The 22,336-nt window shown below is 36.3% G+C and overlaps 3 protein-coding genes across 3 annotated transcripts; 2 read left to right on the top strand and 1 right to left on the bottom strand.

Moving 5' to 3' along the window:
• Window positions 1-3,665: 3,665 nt before the first annotated feature.
• Window positions 3,666-6,780, bottom strand: LOC143592572 (mitotic checkpoint protein BUB3.1-like). The gene is made up of 9 exons (XM_077072464.1): window positions 6,669-6,780; window positions 5,863-5,993; window positions 5,704-5,786; window positions 5,360-5,626; window positions 5,165-5,240; window positions 4,681-4,761; window positions 4,514-4,592; window positions 4,286-4,386; window positions 3,666-3,803 (listed from the first exon to the last, which is right to left on the bottom strand). Exons 1-9 carry the CDS (start codon window positions 6,774-6,776, stop codon window positions 3,716-3,718), a joined length of 1,014 nt encoding a protein of 337 aa, XP_076928579.1. The 5' UTR covers window positions 6,777-6,780; the 3' UTR covers window positions 3,666-3,715.
• A 1,543-nt stretch (window positions 6,781-8,323) lies between these two features.
• On the top strand, window positions 8,324-20,062 carry LOC143592571 (uncharacterized). Its single transcript, XM_077072463.1, has 10 exons — window positions 8,324-8,550; window positions 8,767-8,847; window positions 8,948-9,068; window positions 9,180-9,274; window positions 9,419-9,485; window positions 12,553-12,557; window positions 14,363-14,548; window positions 14,624-14,732; window positions 19,630-19,804; window positions 19,887-20,062. Exons 1-10 carry the CDS (start codon window positions 8,527-8,529, stop codon window positions 19,972-19,974), a joined length of 951 nt encoding a protein of 316 aa, XP_076928578.1. The 5' UTR covers window positions 8,324-8,526; the 3' UTR covers window positions 19,975-20,062.
• A 1,379-nt stretch (window positions 20,063-21,441) lies between these two features.
• Window positions 21,442-21,960, top strand: LOC143592579 (E3 ubiquitin protein ligase RIE1-like). Its single transcript, XM_077072469.1, has one exon. It carries the CDS (start codon window positions 21,442-21,444, stop codon window positions 21,958-21,960), a length of 519 nt encoding a protein of 172 aa, XP_076928584.1.
• Window positions 21,961-22,336: the final 376 nt, after the last annotated feature.

Here is a 22,336-nt window from a genome sequence, read left to right as displayed (position 1 = left end):
CGTGGAAGTTTAATTTGGTAGAAAATGGCACTTCATATGAGTTCCGTAGCATGCAGGCCGATTGATTGTTTGGCGGCAACCTATTGGCTGCAGTTACACTACACGCTTGCTGACGTCCCTAGCTTACTTCTTTATTTTATTTTAGTTTTCTTTCCTTTTCTTATCACCGGATATTGGTGTCGCGTTTGCCGTGATGCCGTCTAGTTATATCAATCCTAATAATACGGTTTTAAACTTACGGTACATAAATAGTTAAGATTAATTTAAGTATAACATCATTTTTTAAAATACTTAAATATTATATTAATCTACAAAATGTTACTATTCTGATGATAGGATTTACTGATATTATTTATAAACATGCCTGCCTATTTAAGATATTATTTAATCACCCTGTCTGCGGTGCGCGCATATAATGTATATATGTGTGAACCCTCGGGTGGGCAAAAGTGAAATTGCACTAATTTTGACGTTATTTTACTAATCTCGTGAAAATAACGTTAAAAGTGGCGGAAGGTTAATCAGGCATCATGTGGTGGCGTTGATAGCCGAAAGACAAAGGTACATGCACCAATCGATCGGTGTCCCGATGGTTGAGTGTTATGTGTCTTATGTCCAAGGCTTGATGCAAAACTACTATCGAGCTGAGGGTCTCACCGGAAGCAGCCTCTCTATCCCAATGGAGTAGAGGTAAGGCTGTCTACATCTTACCCTCCTCAGACCCTACCATAGCTTTTGCTATTGGTGGGATATACTGAGTACGATGATGATGATGATGATGATGATGATGATGATTTGACAATGTTGTAAAAGTAGGTATTCAAGACCGAGTACTCCCTGATAAGAGTTTATCTAACTCCGCCTAGTTACTAAGAATCGATCAAATATGGTTAACCTCAGCCATAATTGCGTTTAGTCAGTCAACTTGGGCCAATTTTTACTTAATAAAATAAAACATAATTCATATTTCTATAATATTAAAAAATATCACCTTTTTTAGTTAATGATTAGCAAATTTTAGAATAATTAAGTATTTAAAAATGTTTTTCTCTTATTTATATTGATGCTCACTTATTTTGTTATAAATATTATTAGTATACTTATGATATTTGACACACACACACACACATATATATATAATATCTAACAATTATATTTATCATTTTCGAGTACTCTCTGAGTATTCTAAGTACACCCAACTTCTCAGCCGATCGTTTAGCGTCCACTAACGACTTTTACAACTTTATATTTGGCAACCATTGTGGATATTGGTTGAAATTGATGAGCTTAAGAACAAATATAATATACTTGGAATATTACTACCGGCCGGCCACTTTATGAGGAAGGTAGAAAAGGATCTCATTTGGCATTTGGTCTACAAAGAAAGTCAAAAATGATAGATTGGTTGGTCAAAGACCGGTAACACTGTATGTTGCACGTGTAACACCAAATCCTTAGTAAAGGTATGGTTTGAGGTACAAGTAATTTGAGGTCATGCCTTACGTAACTATCTCTCTTAATTGCTTTTAGTTTCCTCACACTCTTCGTTATATACCCCCACACACGCACAAGTACGTGTATAATATAAAGTTTCGTTACAGGTGTAGTTTAATAGGGAGTGAATAACTTAATGACTTTAGAGTTTAGACACCCATTTCCCTAAAGTCAATAAAATATTTTATAAAAACAAACTGAGTTTAGATAATTTGGACTCGTGATTGTTGGCTCTAAAATTGTTATTTACCTCCTGATTATATTAGTTCCTTTGTGTTCTAAAAAGCATGAGCCGGCGCTATTTGTCCGTCCACACTATGTAATACTTCAGCTACTAGCTATAACAATACAAGAATGGCTCAACCTTTTTAACGAGCACAGACTTTAAAGTTGAGGTTAAAACAATTCAACCGTATTAAAATAGTCAAGGTTAACCAAAACGTAGATTAAATCATAGTCGTCTCAGCCAAAGCGTAGATTAAATCCGAACCGTCTTAGTCGCTGATTTAACTTTGAACAAACCAATCTGTACGTAAACGGCTATGCTTAACTGTCTAACAGTAACTGTTAACAATCATATTGGTCATAACATACAATTACATAGTACGAGAATAATGACACGATAACATATTAATAGAATAATAAACTAAGTAATAAGTAATAGTTATATAGCATCTGCATAATTTGATATATAAGATGTAATTGTAAAGTTTTTACACTTCTGATACATGCATTTTATGAACTTGTAACAGTAGTTAAGCAATTTACTTTTGTAGTGATGGACAATAAGGCTATGTGTATTGAAGGGGCTGGTGTTTTGCTCCGTGTGGCGCTCAGTCAGCAAGGGGTGAGAATTTGTTTTTGGGGTGTAATGGTGTAGGGGCTACAAATATGAATAATATATATATATATAATAATCATATACATATATATATATATATATATAAACAAACACATATGCATATATGCCGGCCCCACCACCTGCAACTCTCCCCTTCTTCCAGGCGACAAAAAGAACTCGCCCCGACCCTTTTCGCCCACATATCGTCGGGGGGGGGGGGGGGCGGTGTTCTCGCCCCTCTTCGCCCCTTTTCGCCCAATCCGACGCCCCACTACACTTGGCCTAACAAATTTACAAGAATGTTCCTCAATATCTTAGTCCTTCACAAATGGACATGTTCATGGCATTTGGTGAAGCAGCAATGTTTATTATCCCTTGGGGTTAAAGGGTATCGCGCCTTACAGCCAAATTCATCAAGTATGTTATATTTTTTAAATGTTTTTTAGTCTTGTATCAATGATTATTATTATTTTATCAGCTGTATTATCTAATTGCATTTGTGTTTTGTATTGCAGCAAAGTTATATCTATCGAAAGTTAACAGATCAAGTGAGGCTGCAAAAGAGCTGGACACAGACACGGATTACTTCTTGGAGCTTCTAGAAAAAGGAATTGGAAAACCGAAGGATGAATTTAATAAAGAAATTACGCGGCCAAAGTATTTTCAAGCTCAATAAGCTATTGATTATGGGATTGCTGATGAGATAATTAGTTCAAGAGATAATGCGTTTGAGAAACGGGTATGTTTAATTATTTAAGTTAATACTTTATTACTGATTTAGCAACCAAATTGGTTACTGTTTGGGATTTTGGGCCTTAGTCGGTTCGAGTTGTATTTGGTTTATTATTGTCCATGTTTATAAATGTGATATTTATCTAGTAGTTTGAATCTTACAATGTAGGTTGGATTAAGTATAAATACTGTAGAACAATAGCATTGTATAGGCATATGAAAGTATTTGATCTTATGTTAGACTATTCTTTTTAAATATAGTTTTCAACCATTATCTTATAACAGTTAAGTTTTTCTAACATCAGTTTATCAGACAAACTGACTAGTAAACATAGCTTATTGTGAACCAAACTTGACTTATATAGTTATATGGTCAGTTATTGTTAACAAACTTTGGTGTAAATATCGTTGTCATGAATATCAGAAAATGAAGATTGACCTTAAAAACAGACTATATAATCTGAAAACACATGTGAAAGTTATCTGGCTTAAATCTGGATTCCAACATGACAACACATTACACAAAGCATTAAAATTAACATTATAAATATCTAGACGTAATTGTACACACTGGATGTTAATTGTCTTCTAAGAGAAGGAGAGAAAAAGGAGGAAATACACACCAAGTCCACTCTTTTAAGCTTTAACTTATGAAGCAGGATTCGGGTACACTTTAGGCTTTGGTTTTACTTCAACCTCATTAACGCTGCGTACAAATATGGCATCTGGCTCATGACTGCAAAACAAAAAAAAATGCAAATTTAGTAACTTCCAACAAAATTTCTAGAGCAAATCTACATTTTTATTTCAATTTTAGCAACCAGGTTCTAATTACTGATTGTTGTCACATACTTTGTTGATTTTTTAATAAAATTTGCAAATGTGGGCATCATATCAATGTATATGCAGAATTTAAAAATATGATAATTTCCTCAAACTTACAAAAAAATCAATTAATCAAAGTACTTTCACATAAGCATTTAGAATGTGGCATTTAATGCTCCTGCTTGCATGGCATTAATATTGATAAAATCACTTAAAATCAAGTTGGTTACTAAAACATGTATTAACATGCAAGTTGCTTTCTATTTTGGGCCTATTTTAAACTTGGATGCTAAAATTAGGAAAAAAAAAAGTATTCCGTTTCTACTTTGTACCATCTACTCAAATTTATATGCACAAACACATAGGATAAGCTTAATGAAAATGAAATATTACGGTTTGTCTCCCTCTTCATATGTATAACTGGATGCAACCGCCAATAATCGACCATCTCTGCTGAATGATAATGCAGCAACACTTGTCGGGTACTTTGAGTACTGAAAATGCCATAAAGTATTATCTAAATATTGCTTTCTCATAAAAACAAGTTGGCTTGAGTGTGTAGTGATTGCTTATATAAAAAAGCAACAAGCAAGGTTTTCATAAGCAGACTTGTTTTTTTACCTGATATAGCCTCTTCTTGTTGTTTCCATCCCATACATTTACAAAACCATCACACCCACCAGTTGCAAATGTCCCATACCTGCAAAGTTTACGATTCTTCAATGAGAGGGTCAAATTTTCTTTATATTGATTATACATTCCTCTTTGTAAAAGACAAAGTAACTTACACTGGGTGAAAAGCAATGGCATTTACAGGGTACACAATGTCTCTTCCAGCTTCTGATTTCCTATGACACTTGAATGCATACCTTAAAACATAAAAACACAATTAAGTCCATCTAAAGATAGAAAACCCTATAAATATACTTTGAATTTCATAAGATCATGACATTTTCAAAACTCAAAAAAAATTATATAGATTAAAATCAGTACTCATGTGCTAATAAGATGATTCACACTGACAACATTGTTTTCCTACTTGTTTATTTAATAAAAACAGACAGTGATTTTCTTTTATCTGCTATGTAATAAGTAAATATGAAATTTAGAATAACTCAATAACATATATAAATTCTGAGCATTTAGAAAAAATATATAAAATTAATGCTTAAAAAAATATCATGTAAACAGATCAAAGATTAATTGTGTGAAATATTGTATGTTCATCAAATATGTTGAAGTCTTTATTTTTGACTCCTAAAATACGCATACTTTTTAGATTGACCAGCCTCAGTAAGATCAAAAAACTCCATTGCTACACGACCTTCCACAGAGCTAAGTGCATAACCTGCAAAATATAATCTTAAATCAATCAGAATAAAAAGACAAACAACATAAAAGCAATCTTTAATGACCCAATGTACACATAAACTACAATAACTTAAAACAGATTTTTAAAAAGCAAACCTGTTCCGTTAGGATAACATCGTACACATCTAGTTTGATACTTTAATGAAGATTCTCTCCGCTGTTCAGGTTGAGACATGTTCCTTAAATCATAAACATTAACATGTCGTCCGGCAGTTGCGACCACTAAACGGTTACCAACAAGTGATATCGAATAAACACGTTCCGGTTGTGTATATGATCCCACAAGAGCGTGCTCTTGTGCACTTGCACCTCGCGGATCCCAACATTTCACAGTTTTGTCCCAGCTTCCACTTATCACTTGCCCTAAAAAAGAGAAAACATGACCATAAAATGTTGACCAGAACCATAGAAGTCAAAAGAAAGTCAAAGCCTTAACCAACCTGTTGCGTAAGAGTATTCGATACAACGAACGGGTGCATCATGACGTCCCAATACGTACTCTCTTTCAGGGTCAAAAACTAGCCTGAAAATTTGAAATCAAACCTAATGATTTGGACATATAAACTTAATTACAAGATTATATAAGACTTACAAAATACCTTCGAACAGTATTATCACCACTAGCACTAAAACCGGAGTTATCATCATGAAAGCAACAATCAAGAACTGGACCGCCATGTAAGAACTCTCCTAGTAACGCATTGGCACTTGCATTATACAGATGAACACGCTGTCACAAACACTAAAAAGTTATGATCTTTACAAACAACACTAACATAAAACACGTTGATTTCATAATCAATAACACGTTGAGAAGTGCAAGAACCGCATAATACATATGTACCGTTTAAATAGGGTGCAAACGAGCCGAGCTGCTAACAAGTTACTCGAGACCAGCTCGTGAAAAATCTCGATCGAGCCGGCTTGCGAGCCTAAACGAGTCTGTCATTTATATAATTTTTATAATATATATAATGTTATGAAAAAATAACTAACTAATATATATTATGTTATCTATAAAATTATAATTGAAAAAAAATATATAGAAATAATTATAAATATATAAAAATTAATTAATAAATAGTAAACGAGCCGAGCTTGAGCTTGAAAAACTACTCTGGAGCCAAGCTTGAGCGTTAGAAATAGAGATTGAAACGAGAGTCGGCTCGCTTGCACCCCTACGTTTAGTACACAAGAAAGTTAATTTTCCCCCAAATTTTACTTATAAACAAAAAAGATAATTACAAAGTAAAAAATTTCCCAACAGATTGAATTCAATTGAAATGGTAATGAGTTTGAAATTAAAATAATAATAAAGGGTAGTATTTGGGTGAAGAATATGTATATGAGGTAAAGCAGATAATAAGAGAATGTGTAGGTAGGTAAGGTAGTAAAAAGAACATACTTTGTCCCAGGAAGAGACGAGGAGGTGATCGGAGTTACGAGAGAAGCGGAGGTTGGATATGCCGTCGGAGGGAGGACTCGTCAGCTCAGTTCCGGTCACCGCCGCCATTCAATTCAAATTCGATGATGATGGTTATTATTGGCTAGGGTTCAGATCAGAAGATAGTGGAGTCGAAAGAGGGAAGGGATTTTGAAAAATGATATTTCAAAGAACATACACAAGTTACAAACTACTACAAAGGATACCGAAGTGTTTTACAAAAAAAATATATATATATTGCAAAACAGAACAAAGTAAGCTTGTTACGAAAATAATAAGAGTGAGGATCTTTCCGTAACCACCATTCAGCATGAGAATAAGTACAGTCCTTGTAAAGAGAGAAAATACTTAGATGATTCATATAATATGTGGAGTGTGAATGAATAACTCATGATGATTAAATATGTATTTATAGCCGGTGGTGGCGGAAATATTATTAATACAGTTGTCCTCTTCCAAAAGGTTATCTTTTATAACATATTGGACGTGTCCGCACTTGATAGAATAAGCAGCTGGCAATGTGCACGGTTATAACAACATATCCAGCTGTTATTCTCTGATTGGCTGCTATGTCACGTGCCCTTCACGAGGGAATATTTACGTCAACCTTCTAGAAAACAAGTTAGTTACAACTATTTTGTTGATGTCAGCCTCTCACCATACCACATTTAGAAACATTCCGCATACGCGGGTAATTTGTTACCCTTTGTTGTTCATTGCTTACTGCGGGTGATGAAGGTGACCCGCATATGACATTTGGGGGAGTCCTGTATGACCCGCGGATATTACTTTATGGGTTTTCGGAGCTTTTCGCCACCCTACCTCTATAGAAATATTTATGTGTTTGGTAAAAATAAAAGAGAAGAGGCATGCTTAGCAACACCCTTATAATATAATAATAAAATAGAAATTACTCATTAGCCCGAGTTTGATATTCACTTGAGCCCTAGTGATAAGAAACTTGGATTCTCCATTTGAGGCTCAAGTTCGATCCTTGTGGTACGCTAGAGAGTTCGAATCTCGAGCCCACCTGCGTTTTAGTTCCACCGTTTGTTACGTCAGAGAGCTATACTATTGTGGTGACACAACGACTGTCAAATAGAAATCAACAATATGGGTTACCTATGGATACAACCAGACCAAACTATGATGTCATCGCTAAGACTACCCGTAGTGGGCGAAGTTTCCAGTCGATGAGAGTGTGAGAGGGGCGAGAACACCGCCCCCCGGACGAAATGGGGGGGGGGAGAACCTTTTGTCGCTCTTCTCCTCTCTGCTTCTCTTTTTGATTATTATTATTATTATTATAATATTGATTGTGTGTGAATATATATGTATGTATATATTAGGCTACAACACAATTACACCTCAAAAACAAATTCCTATATTTGACTGGACGTCACGTGTCGTAATTCGCCTAATTTATAGCTCATTCACTACATATAGCCTAACTGGTTTGGACAACATAGTCTCTTGTCAAAATCGTTGGTTTAAGAAACTAGCCCGACCCGGATGAGCAGATCGTAGTGTTATCAGGTAATTTTACCGTGTCACAAACTGCAAACACTGCCAAATAATCCCGATCGATCATGAACAATCCAAAAACCATTAAATTAAATTAGCAGCATCCTTCATTGCCTAATTATCCTTCTTTTTAGATCCATCCATCATTCGGATCTTCAGTTTCTCTACCTAAAACCCTAACAGATTCCATAGGAAACAATAACGTATCAACGAAGCTTGTATCTATTCCAATCGGAATCATTTCTAACCCTAAATCGATGCTTCAGTTTTAGCTTTCCAGCTCTAAAACAATCCGATGGTGGTCTGCAAGTGCCGCAAGGTAATTTATACAATTTGTTTACAGTTTTTACATAATTAGAGCTTATAGATCAGATCGATTAATCGAGTTCGTGTCATCATTGATGTGAATTGTGAATCTAGGATCTAACTATAACAGAGTGTGTAGTCTTTTTAGATCGTAATAATTCATCAAGTGACACTACAAATTGTTTAATCTACGATAATATATTAATATTAATATTGCTGTTGCTTACAGGCAACTAAATTGTATTGCTTCGTGCACAAGGTCCCGGTGTGTGGAGAATGTATATGCTTTCCCGAGCATCAAATATGTGTGGTACGTGTGATATATCATCATGAATTGTTTCCGTGTGTTTATCTTGATGTAGAGTTATGTGAATTGGTTGAAACTTGAAACTGTTGAGTTGATTCTACAGGTTCGTACGTACTCGGATTGGGTGATTGACGGAGAGTATGATTGGCCTCCAAGGTGTTGCCAATGTCAAACAGTGCTCGAAGAAAATGGCGATTCTCAAACCACACGGCTCGGTTGCTTGCGTATGTTATTTTGCACTCGACAAACATGCATCATTTGTTTTTTTGATTTAAAAAGTGGACCGTTGAAGTTAAAGTTAACCACCCTATATTATTATTTTTGTATTTTTTCAGATGTCATACACACGAATTGCTTAGCTTCGAAGATTAAAAGTTACCCTCCTCACACTGCTCCAGCTGGATATGTTTGTCCACATTGTTCAACTTCGGTAAGGTTTTCTTGTATGCTTGTGCTTTATATATTTGTTTATGGGGATTGGTGTGCTTATACATTATTTACTGCTTTTATGAAGAACATGAATAAGTTGATCAGAACAGTTTACAATGTTTATACGAACCTTTTTTTTTTGCAGATATGGCCTCCTAAAAGTGTTAAAGACTCAGGATCACGCTTACACTATCAGTTGAAGGTGATCCTGAGTCATTTACTGCTTACTCATAAACACAGTTCTTACAAATCAGAGTTCATTAAAACTTTCGCGGAATATAAAAACTTTCATGAAACGTTACAGCAATCCAAAACTTGCCTTAATTAAACATTCTTGTCTTTTAAAATAAACGTCAATTACATTAAAACATCTTGAGTCTTCAGATGCCAGTCTCCTATTCGCCCACCATGTGCCCGCTCAAGCTAGCTGTCTCATTCTACTCACCTGCGTGCATACTAAAAGTCAGCTACGCTGAGTGAGTTCTAGTTAATCGGACGCCATACAATACATACACATACATACATATCCGAAGATACGTATCCATACTTAACTAGTTACCCTTCTGTTCTACGTACATACTTACTACCATACATACATACATATCTACAATCACTAACCTCAGTCTACCGAGAGTACGTTCATAGTCCGCCGTCTATACCTGTACTCAAGGTCGTGAACACGTAAAAGGTCCGCAGTCCTTACCTATGTTCACCATTTAGGGTACGTGCAAGGTCCGCAGTCCTTCCCTATACCATCCTACATCCACACCACGTACAAGGTCCACAGTCCTTCCCTATGTTGCAACCTAATTCATAGCACGTACGAGGTCCGCAGTCCTCCCCTATGCTACCACAACACAAATACAGCACGTATAAGGTCCACAGTCCTTTCCTATGCTGATGCCTATCTATAATACGTATAAGGTCCGCAGTCCTTTACTACGTTGTCGTCTATTATCTGTAACACGTATAAGGCCCACCGTCCCTATCTACGTTTACATCTATCATCTACATTACGTATAAGGCCCGCAGTCCTTAACTACGCCATCACCAGCCGAGTCTATGTTCGACAGAAGCTAGAGGGATTTGCCATCCTAACTTACTATGTCGAACGTAGAACTCACATACCATTCGTGTACCTGTATACACATACTTCACATATACAATAATTACATTATAGCATAAGAACACTCTAGGCGTTCTTTACATCATTCATTTAATAACCATACCCCTTGTCGATACGTGCAATATCCGAAGATCGTTCACGCCCAGACAAGTATTCATTTGTAATGTTCATACATCTTCGATATATAATATTCGTACCTTTATTTTTAACCTGACAGTACGCGCAATATCCGAAGATCGTTCGCGTACCGACAAGCAATCATTCATATCCATCACATATATCACATATGGCATACACTTATCACTTAGGATAAATGTATTAACAACACATCGAGTATGCACACAGCCCCGAAAACATAACAAGGAATGGGGCTAGAAACTCACCTGAACACGGTTACGTTCACCGTTAATCGTAATCCCTTTCTTCAGTTGTGCACGGCTGACTGTATAACAAGTATACGTATCAATTAACTATCACTACTCGTATCATCTTTCTAGTCTTAACTAGTACCCACAACGAACGGGGGTCCGGGGGCAGCTCCCCTGGCAGCGGGGTCTAGGGGCGGCAGCCCCTAGCAGGGTCCAAGGGGCAGAGCCCCTGGCTGGGGTCGAGCTGCCAGGTCAGCTTGGAAAAATTTTATTTACATTAGCTGTCTTAACACATTTTCCATTGGGTTTTTAATTTATTTTCTAATGAACTTGACTTTAGGCGAAGTTAAACCTTAGGCGAACTTAGCTTTAGGCGAAGTTAAACCTTAGGCGAACTTAGCTTTAGGCGAAGTTAAACCTTAGGCGAACTTAGCTTTAGGCGAAGTTACCAGCTAGACGAACTTGGCCGTAGGCGAAGTTAAGCTTTGAAGGCGAAGTTAAGCTTTTGCAGGCGAAGTTACCCAGTTCGCAGGCGAAGTTGCCCAGTTCGCTACGGGTTTTGTTTTTATCACGCATTTTGGCGATTTTAATACCCTTGTTATGGTTCGACATCACCCACTAACGTTCCCTAACCATTTCGTTCGTATATATATCCCGTATATACTATAAAGCTTGGATCTTTAAGCTTAAGGACATTCAATAAAACATAAACTTTAAAGGTCAAGAACATACCTTTTGTGCTCGTTTGGATCTCGTTTAACTTGTTTAATCACAACTAATCGTTTACTCTCTCTCGGATCTTGCTCGTTTCTCTCCCTCGGCCGCCGGCCGTATATGGCGGTGTGTGGTGTGTGTGTGTTTTGGAGTGTGTAGAGATTATGATAGAAATGAAATGAGGGTTTAGGGTTTTAGGTTGGTTTAGGGGATATTTATATCCCTTAAAGCCCATGGACCTAAAGCCCATTCTTATTTAACCCATCTCAATTAATCTAAATCCATGATCCGTTCTTTACTCGATATTAATTAATTAATAACGCGAAATCACTAAACGTAACTTTCTTTATTCAACATTATAAATTTTAGGATGTTACAATTGTTCAGGTTAATTCATTTTTAAGGAAGTATATATTTATTAGGGTGTTCATGGCTTGGCTTGAAACTTTGAAACCACCCAAACTGGTTATCTATTTGGTTTCATGGTCGGTTTTTTTATAAGGTGTCGGTCAGCCGGCTTAGAAATTTTGAAATCGTATGGGACGGTTTGGTTTATGGTTTTGACCAAAACCAGCTGTTAAAACTGGACCCGACTGTAACATTGTTGCAGAGATCTTAATTGACGTCCTGATACAAGAATATCTTGAAGCATTACAACATTTCATGGTCATATGTAAAAATTAATAATTGTTTTAAGCCTAAAAAAAGTATTAAAAGCCAAAGTAGACAGTAAAAAGACATCATTCTTCTAAAATTTTCATATATTTTAAATATCAAGGGTAACTGAATTTCAGTTTCACAAACTTTGCGGATATCATAGTCGTTCTTTCGATGCTCTAGTAAATTTGTGAAACAATTGAGATGGTAAACTCAAGAAGAGAAATCGTGAAACCAAAGTACCAAACCATCATGGTTCATTTTGGTTTGGTGTTAATTTTCTGACAGATTGGTTTTGGTTTACAATGATTAAGTATTGTTACTAATGGTTTGGCTCACGGTTTGACCTAAAAACCGTCAAAAACTGTCTGTGAACCCTCTTAAAAAACCATTTGAGCATGTAATGGGTAGTAGTAAAGGTGTGGGTTAAGTATTAGTAATTGGTAGTTGTATGTTTCTTGTGGGTTAGTTCGTGAGGCTATAAACATAGCTCTCCTATGTTTTTCCAATCTTATTATAATAAATAAGTAACTTGGGTTGCCACATGCCAACTTTTGGTGAAGTCTAGACTCTAAATAAGTAGTTCTAGCGATACATTCTTACTAAACCAATTGTTCAGGTTTATTAAAACTTACTAAATCATAAGAAAATTTTAATTGTATCTTTTCTTAAGATATAGTTTTGTAATTCTTAAATCTTCCTTATCTGTTATTTATAATTCTTAAATCTTCATTATTTTTTGAATGAAATACACTTTTCGTCTTTTAAGTATATTGAAGTTTTCACCTTTTGTCTTTAATCTAAGGAAATTACAAGAGCGCCCCGTTACGTTTTGTAACACATATCCTTTTTCTTCACTAACTGGCGTTGAATTTGTCCATGAAGTTTATAATGTGCCTTTCACGTCAGGGCATCTTTGTTCGTTGCTCTATTTATCTGAGAAAACCCACTTACTACCCTTCCCCACTTCATCATCTTCCCCTTTAAACCCTAAATTCCAACCACCTACTCATAGTCTAATATGCATCATCTTTGCGAGTTCGTGATTTACCGATTGAAGCCACATCAATTGATTACTAAAAAGGAACGGGAGCAACTGCTTTCACTCTCTCGTCTGCTGCTTCAAATCTCCCCAATCTCGTCTCCAGTGAAGAAGGGCATCAAGATTAGACGATCTCACGCTGGATTAGAAAATTTCACAGCAATGTTTGTTGATTTGAAGATCGATTCTACTCCGCATTGCAAGGATGTTACCAATTCTATCTCCTATAACTTCACTCCTTTGTTACAGAAGCAACTGTTTGAATCGGATGTGTGTGTAGATGGATTGAATTGTTCTGGCCAGAGGGGAAGGGTGGTCACGCCATCGTTAGCCCTTTCATATTCCGGCGACGACGGTCGTTGTGATGATGGAGTTGGCCTTTAAGTAGGGTTTCAGATCAGTTTCAGTGGGGTTCCAAATCAGTTGGGTTTTTTAGTTAGGGCTGCCAGAGAAGATGGAGGTAGGGAGACTGCTTTTGAGTTCCAGACTTCCAGAAATAGGTTGGTGGTCAGCGGCATCAGTATTTACTAACTGCGTTGATACTTCAATCAGTGGCATCAGCATCAGTACTCACTGTCATAAAATGTTTGGAGATGAGAAGAGGGACTTGCGAACGAGATAATGACTTTAATAATATGTCAAAGTATATTACATAAGTAAATATTTTGAGGTTAAAAGACCAAAACACCGTCATGTGCAGTGCACATGATTGGTTTTAACGGACAAATCTTACTGTCATTAGTCGTAAAGATGGAATCTGTTACAAAACGTTAACATAGAGGATGTTATTTGTAATTACTTTAGTTTAAGGACGAAAAGTGAAATTTACGATATACTTTTAAGGACAAAAATTGTAATTTACTTGTATATTTTATCTCACCAACCAATAGCTGAGGACATCCAGTATACAAATCTTCATAGGAACTGACAACAGGTTGGATTTGTCCAAGGTTTCTAACCTAGTTATGAAATATCTGTCAAAAAAATTGCTTCAACTTTTTGTCTTGTTCTATAATTACTCATATTGTCCTTTTTTTTCACAAGTAACATATAGCAAGTCCTTTCTTTTTAAAGCAGCTAACAAAGTAAATATAATCTTTTTGTACTTAACTGTGTTTTCTCAAGATATACCACTATCCCAATATATTTGTTGCATCATAATAATTTTGTTTGGTTATGCAGACTGGAATTGAGAAGAACGTGTTTGGAAACAATCCAGTTTCATTAACCGTGAGGCCTATTTCCTCTGAGCCTTCAGCAACAAAAGACGATATAACAAACAGCTCCACTAAACCTTCAAGCACAGATAATATGGAAATAGATGTTCCAAATTCATCAAATCATTTGAGAAGCCCAACTTCCGGTGTTGTAAGTACTTTTCATATGTTCTTTAAATAGTTTTTTCATCATGTATGTTCAATTGTTCATGATCATGCAATGCAGCCTGGTGCAACCACCAGAAAAGGTGCACAACAAGTTGAAAGACAAAACTCTGAGGTTTCATATTATGCAGATGACGAAGATGCTAATCGCCAGAAGTACTCGAGAAGAGGTGAGACTATTATTGACTTCATAAGTCAAATTTAAAAGTTGTTTTTTGCCTCTTTCAGAATAATGAGGCATCCATATACATATATGCATGAGCAGATTTTTCTGTTCTGTTTGAACAACTTTTTGAGCTTAATGTACAACCATTTAGTGCAATGTTTTAGGTGTAACATCATAACACTATCAAACTTACAAGATAGCCCCTTTCACTTTAAATAAACTTAACATTTCACCCTGAAAAAGGTCCTTTTTATAACTTCTAAATTTTTTATCTATGTGTCGATGTAAGTACTATTTAAAATGGAGTTTCACGTGCTAATGCACAAGTCATCTAAGCACCTATGTACATAGGGATGGCAAAAATCCCCGAATCCGACGGGGAAACCCGAAAACCGGCTTATTTCGGGTCGGGTCGGGTTTTGTTTTTTCGGTTTCGGGTCGGGTTTCGGAGATTGTTTCGGGTTCGGGTTCGGGTTTGGGTTCAGGTACCCCCGCCCCGACCCGCCCCGATATAATATATATAAATATAAATATAAATAATATATATATATATATATTAAAAACCTACATCCAGTTTCAATTTCATATCTGCATATTGCCCCGCCGCCCTCGATTGTGTGATTCACACTTCTCTCCGGCCGACGCGGCCGTGAATCCAGCTCTCCGGCAATCCAGCTCTCCGGCCCACTTCTCTCCGGCCGACGCGGCCGTGAATCCAGCTCTCCGGCAATCCAGCTCTCCGGCTGACTTCTCTCCGGCCGACGCGGCCGTGAATCCAGCTCTGATCTGTTCTTCGGACGGAGGTAGATCTGATTTTCACACTTTGATTTTGTAATTGCAATTGTTAGATCTGATTTTGTTTATAGCCCACCCCAACTTGTTAGATCTGATTTGACACCAGGAACTTTAGTCTGCATATAACGATAATGTCATGTATGGTCTGTTAGATCTGATTTATGCATCAACTTGTTAGATCTGATCTGATTTTCACACTTTGATTTTGTAAGAACTTCCTTGGGGTTAAATTCACTAATTCAGTATATCGTTTAACCGAGGCTATGAGTGGTAAGAACTTCCTTGGGGTTAAATTCACTAATTCAGTAACTTCCTCACAATCACCCTGTGCTTCAGAACAGAAGCAAGAGATTTGAACTTGGCCCTTACCCCCATTGAGTTCCTTTAATTCTTCTGCCTTCTTGTTTAAACTTGAGAAAGCAGAGAAACCAGTGTCATAAATCATTTAAAGCCTGAAAATACTTTGTCAGATTCATTTTTTATTTAAGAGAAACAACCGTTAGAAATTGTACAAAGATCCTTAACTTCAATTGAGGAATTACATCAATAACAACTCATGATGGAAGTTTTTAATAACAATTCTGTGTTAGCTACAATGCAGGATAAAGCTACAGCCACTGGACTGGATCTGGATCAAGATAAACTTCATAGTTACATTGCCTAGCACTAGTTTTGTAACTGATATCATTGTGTAATTTAGAGATAACTTTATAACAACGATCAATTATATCTCCTTGCACGTAGGATTACTTGTATAGATACAGATCCTTGCAACGGATGGTCATGAAAGAGTTTTGATATATTATTTCGGTAGTGTGAATGTGTACTGGTCATGAAACGGATGGTCATGAAAGAGTTTTGATATATTATTTCGGTAGTGTGAATGTGTACTGGCTTGCTTTTAAGAGTTTTGATATATTTTTTTACAAAGTGTTTGAACAGGAGTTGGGCTATGAAAATTCGTTTGTAGTGGGTTGATGTAATTGATATTACACAATGATTTAATTGGTTTATTTCAAACTTCTTCTTTGTAGGTTTTTACAACTATATGGCATCACAAGGTGATAAATTTGCTTCAGACACTTGTACTCCTACTCCCGTTGCTTCAAACACTCCTACTTATTCTACTCCTCAAGGAAGCAGTGAAGGGGTACATGATTCTAATGAACCACCACCAACTAACTTTACTACCCACGATGAGTCTAACCTTGATGATACTTTTGAAGATGGTCAAAATGTCGGTGGTAAAAGGAAAAGATCTGCCGTGTGGAACCATTTTAAATTAATGAAAGTGAACGGTGAAGATAAGGCGGAATGTAACTATTGTAAGAAAAAGCTAGGAGGTTCAAGCAAAAACGGCACATCGCATTTACGAGATCATTTTGAACGTTGTCCAAGACGAACTGTTAAAGATATACGACAAAGCATCTTGATTATGGAGCAAAAGAAAGTTGATGGTAGTTCATCATATCTCTCCAACTACACGTTTAATCCAGACAACTCAAGGAGAGATCTCGCGGAGATGATTATTGTGCACGAGTATCCTCTTACAATGGTGGACCATCATGGTTTTAGAAAGCTTGTTCAAGGTCTTCAACCTTTGTTTAAGGTTCCGAGTCGAAATACCATCAAGAGCGACATTTTAAAAATTTATGAATATGAAAGGGTGAAAACTAAGAAACTATTAGGGAGGATCACAAGTAGAGTGGCAATAACTACTGATATGTGGACAGCTAACCATCAAAGAAAAGGGTTTATGGCCGTCACTGCACACTTTATAGATGACTTTTGGAACTTGCAAAGCCGAATCATGAGGTAAAGCATATATATTGTACAAGTCTAATATAAAGTTAGTTTAAAACTTTAAATGTATTTTACACTTATATTGATGCATAAATTTTATATAGGTTTATTTATGTGCCTGCACCACATACAGCTGATGTTCTTGCAGATACGCTATATGATTGTCTATGTGATTGGAATATTGATAGAAAAGTGTCTACTCTTACCGTTGATAATTGTACCACAAATGATGCAATTATCAACAAGTTACTACAGAAGCTTCCATTGAGATCACTCATGAGGAAAGGAGAGTTGTTTCATATGCGTTGTTGCGCGCACATTCTCAATTTGATTGTTCAAGATGGTTTGTCTGTTATTGAGGATGGGATTGAAAGAATTAGAGATAGTGTTTTATTTTGGTCTGCATCAGGAAAAAGAGAGCAAAAATTTGAGGAAGCAGCCAATCAACTTGAAATGGAATACACAAAGAAACTGATCGTTGATTGCAAGACTCGCTGGAACTCTACTTATTTGATGCTTAGTGTTGCTATACCTTATAGACATGTTTTCACGCGATTAAAGCAAAGAGAGTCCAGGTATACTAGTTTGCCTACGGACCTTGATTGGGACTTAGCAACTGAGATATGTAACAAGCTACAACTATTCTATCGGGTAACTCTTTTGTTTTCTGGTAACAAGTATCCTACTGCTAATGTCTTTTTCCCTTTGATATGTGAGATTCGTTTTTCTATGCGGGAGTGGACTAAGTCTTCTATTGTTGACATTAGTCTAATGGCGTATAAAATGATTATCAAGTTTGATAAATATTGGTCTGTAATTCATGGGATTATGGGGATGGCTGCGGTTTTAGATCCACGTTACAAGCTAAAATACGTAGAGTTGCTTATGCCTGCCTTATACGGTGAAGAAATGGCAAAGGAAGAGTTTAAATCTCTTGAGGATTTTGTCCGAGCTTTTTTTAAAGAATATGAATCTACCAACTCACGTGGTAAAAACTACTATGAAGGTATAATCATATTAATATTTAATGAGTATAAATATAAATTTCTAATATTTGATTTATCTTGATTCACATTAATTTATAGGTGGTGGTTCTAGTTCATCTTTATTCAGTTCGGGGTTGTCAGAGTGTTCTTCTGGTGGATTCCAAAAATTCCTATCTGACATTAAATCGAAAGCTAAGGTGAATGATGACTTGAATGATATGGCGGAGTTAGATAACTACTTGAAAGAAAATCTTTTGCCTGATGAAGTAGAACTGGATTTGTTGCTTTGGTGGAAGACAAATGGAGGTAAGTATCCGACACTTCAAAGGATGGCAAAAGATGTATTGGCAATTCCAGTTTCCACCGTTGCCTCTGAATCTGCGTTCAGTACAAGTGGAAGATTAATAAGTCCTCACCGAAGTCGACTTCACCCAAAAACTTTGGAGGCTTTAATGTGTGCTCAAAGTTGGTTGTTGAATGAGATTCGAGGTAACGCTATATTGAATATTACATTATTACTCATGTTATTTATCTTCATAATCATGAATATATGTTTATGTTATTACTATTAAATATAGAAACTTGTTCGGAAGAGACCGAGGCATATTGCCGCACCATTGAATATGAAATGGATGTGGAAGAGGTAATAATATTTATAAAATTTACTATTTTTGTAACATAGCTTTTATTCTTTTAACTTGGTTGATTTATTGATAAATATTCTTAATGTAGGTAGGTACTAAAGAAAGTGGCACGACGACTTTGGATGATTTGGTTTGATTTGGTATTTAGATTTGGTCGCAAGTTTGTAGTTTGTGTATTTGGCATGATTTTTCGGCCATGTAGACTTGGTTTTATTTCCTTTGTAACACATTGTTTCAGCTTTCATGTGTGTGATGCAGAAGTTTATTTCGATAAATGTTCAGTTATGTGATGAACCAATTTCGGGTCGGGTCGGATCGGTTTCGGGTTTTCGGGTTCGGGGACGGGGCGGGTCGGGGGGGTACAAAAAACCAAACGGGGAATCCCCGAATTAAACCCGACGGGTAATGGGGCGGGTACGGGGATGGTTTTTGGTTTCGGGTTCGGGTTAAGCAAAACCCGCCCCAAACCCGCCCCGTTGCCATTCCTATATGTACATTACACTTGTACGCATATTTGACACAAATTTTTCCATGGTTCAGCGCCCTCGCCGCAACGCGAGAGGTGGGCTTATGTAAAGGTTTTAGTGCAATATTTTATTCTATTTACTGTGTTTGTGCTAACGATTCGATATATAACGCGTGGGTCTTGTATTTTTGTTAATAATTTTTGTAGGAGGTATTCGCAATCAGTTTTTGAGAAAACTGTTACCTTTTTGGTCAAGTGCATTGCCAACTTTGCTAGTTACTGCACCACCTAAAAAAGATGCAAATGCAGATGATATTCATATGCGTCGCCCTAGACCTTCAAGGATGGATCCAAGAAAAATACTTCTTGTCATAGCAATTATGTAAGATTTTTAACTTCTTTTTAATTGCTGATGTGACATCATTACATATAATGAGTGAGTTATTTGTATTGGTTGGATGCAGGGCGTGTTTAGCGACCATGGGTATTCTGTATTACAGAATTGCACAACGCGGTTTTGGTGAGGAACTAGCTCAAGAGGTGGGGCAGTAATCAGTTTAGTCTACCTTTGATTATCTGCATTTTTTTGTTATAATTTGGTTGATTGCAGTCCCATTATGTTTATTTTTGGAGGTTTTAAAATGTGACCTTTTTTTTGAAGATTGCTATTTTATACTGTGCTTTTTTTTAAAAATTTGCATGTAATAGAGCACATGTAAGCAAAACTTTATGAACCAACTTTTTATAGAGATTTTCATTTTTTTTGTTTATCACAAATTTGTCTCTGGTCTACCACTAAAAATTTTTAGAGGCAATGTAAAAACTGTTTCCTTTTATTTGCGTAGAGTAGAATAGATTCTTGCAACTTAGTTAAGGGCTAATTGTACTAATATCAGCAATAAAGTATCAAGCAACAATTAAATTAAAAATCAGTTAAAACATTATTGCAGAAATTGAAATAACAAAACAATTATTATATCAAAACTCAAAATAACTGTAAAATTATCCGTTTTGTCAACATCTTTTGGCAGTTATCAATGCATGGTGGTGGTTGTGATCTTGAAAATGTTGATTGTAAGGATGATTATAGTAATAGTAGTGATTCACTTTAGTACTATAGATTGTGAGTTTGTGATAGTAATGGTGATAGTTATGATGAACCTAATTTGAACAGCCAAGTGTTAATTTGTGAATGTTTTATTTTGTTTCCTGATAAATGAAATCATATAACATGTGCCTTCTATATTTTATAACTTTTAAATTTTAGACTGACAACAATCAATAACAAAATTAAATATATTTTAAAACTCTTTTACAAAAACTTAATAAGAGTATAAGACTGTAGTGAAGGGACTTTAACTAGTAAAAAGTGTTGTCACGTCTGCCACTTAGGCTAAGGGACATTTAATAACTAAATAAATAAGTGCGTGTAATGGTTTAACCAGGTTATTTAATGTTTTCTTTATTAAAATAAGCATATATAAGTGTGATTGACTGAAAAAAAACTATGACCCCCCCCCCCCCCTTAGTCCCTTCATCCCCTCTCTCGACACCATTGAAATGGCGCTTCCACCCTTTGGCGACCGTCTCCTTCATTCCCTCTCCATGTAATAGCGTTGGTGTCGGCTCGTGGTGATGCGGATGTGACAGTAAATTAATTTCCACTACACATGGTCTAATAGTGTAAAAGATCCCCTTGACTTACACAATGAATTATAGTTGCAAGAAACACAAATAATTCAAATGGCAAATTCTATAAAAACAAGTTATAAAAGTTAAATAATTATACAACTGTTCAAATAATCACACACATTATAAAACTACTCGTTACCTTTCTCGAACTTATCAACACACTTAATGACATAACAGAATCAGGGGGTAAAGTGAAACTATACACCGAACCTCAGGGGGCAAACTGAAACTCTACAGTTTTCCCACCTCTCGTTAAATAGGCGGTTACATTTTATAACAGAATCAGTTAGAAACAGTTATCAGTTCACCTGCTTGCATTTTGCTTCAATGGCGCCCAAAATTGAATCTTCAGCTTCAGCTTCAGCACCGGAAACCACCAGCTACGACGCACCGTTACTCTCCAATCCGGCTATCGTTCCCGCCGGACTAAACATAATCATGATACTTCGAGCTCTTCTCGCCGGCCGCCATGACGTGTCGCTGATAGTGCACGAGAACACTGCGTTGAAGATGAAGGACTACAGAAAGACTTACGGCTATTTGCTTCCGGCTGTTGTTGTTGAGACGCTGTGGAATATTCTGCTTGTGGTGCATTCTGTTGTTGCGTTGCTTTGGATTACGCGGGAAGAGAGTAATGTGATGCTTAGGGTTTGGATCTGTGGTTACTCGGTGCACTGTGTGGTTAATGTGGTGCTTTTGGTGATGGAGTATGTGAAGAGGAATGATATGAGTGTGAGGAGAGTGCCATCGGATCCGAATGCATCGGTTCCTGGTATGAGTAGCGGTTATTCGACGAACAGTGACGGAGGAGATCAACCTGCAGTTCCTCCGACTAGGTTAACTTAATTCCGTTTAATTTAAGTATAATTAGTTTATGCTGCTTTAAATTTCATATCTAGCGTTATTAATTAAATTGAAATTGCTTTTTGCATATGTATGTGCCTGCTGTAGTTAAGTGTACTCTGTTCCTGTTTATTGGCGAAATTAGAAGTATGACATGCTGATTAACTGAATAGAATCACAAATTTACAATCATATTATATATAATTGTATTTAATATATATATATGTGTGTGTGTGTGTGTATCTCAGAAGTTATGTTCTAGGAATAGTTTGAGATATTATCTCTTGTAATTGTGCAATAATATGATTGTGATTGTTAGGTTTATTACTAATTGTTAAGCTAATAATTAACGCTTAGTTAGAGACGATCATATTAGAAG

The sequence above is a fragment of the Bidens hawaiensis genome, unplaced genomic scaffold (genome assembly GCF_021521415.1).
Source record: "Bidens hawaiensis isolate Kalapana, Puna unplaced genomic scaffold, B.hawaiensis_p1.1 tig00041071_1, whole genome shotgun sequence".
Lineage (NCBI taxonomy): Eukaryota > Viridiplantae > Streptophyta > Magnoliopsida > Asterales > Asteraceae > Bidens > Bidens hawaiensis.
Note: the sequence above shows the minus strand (reverse complement) of the source record. Positions and strands in the feature narration are given on the sequence as shown.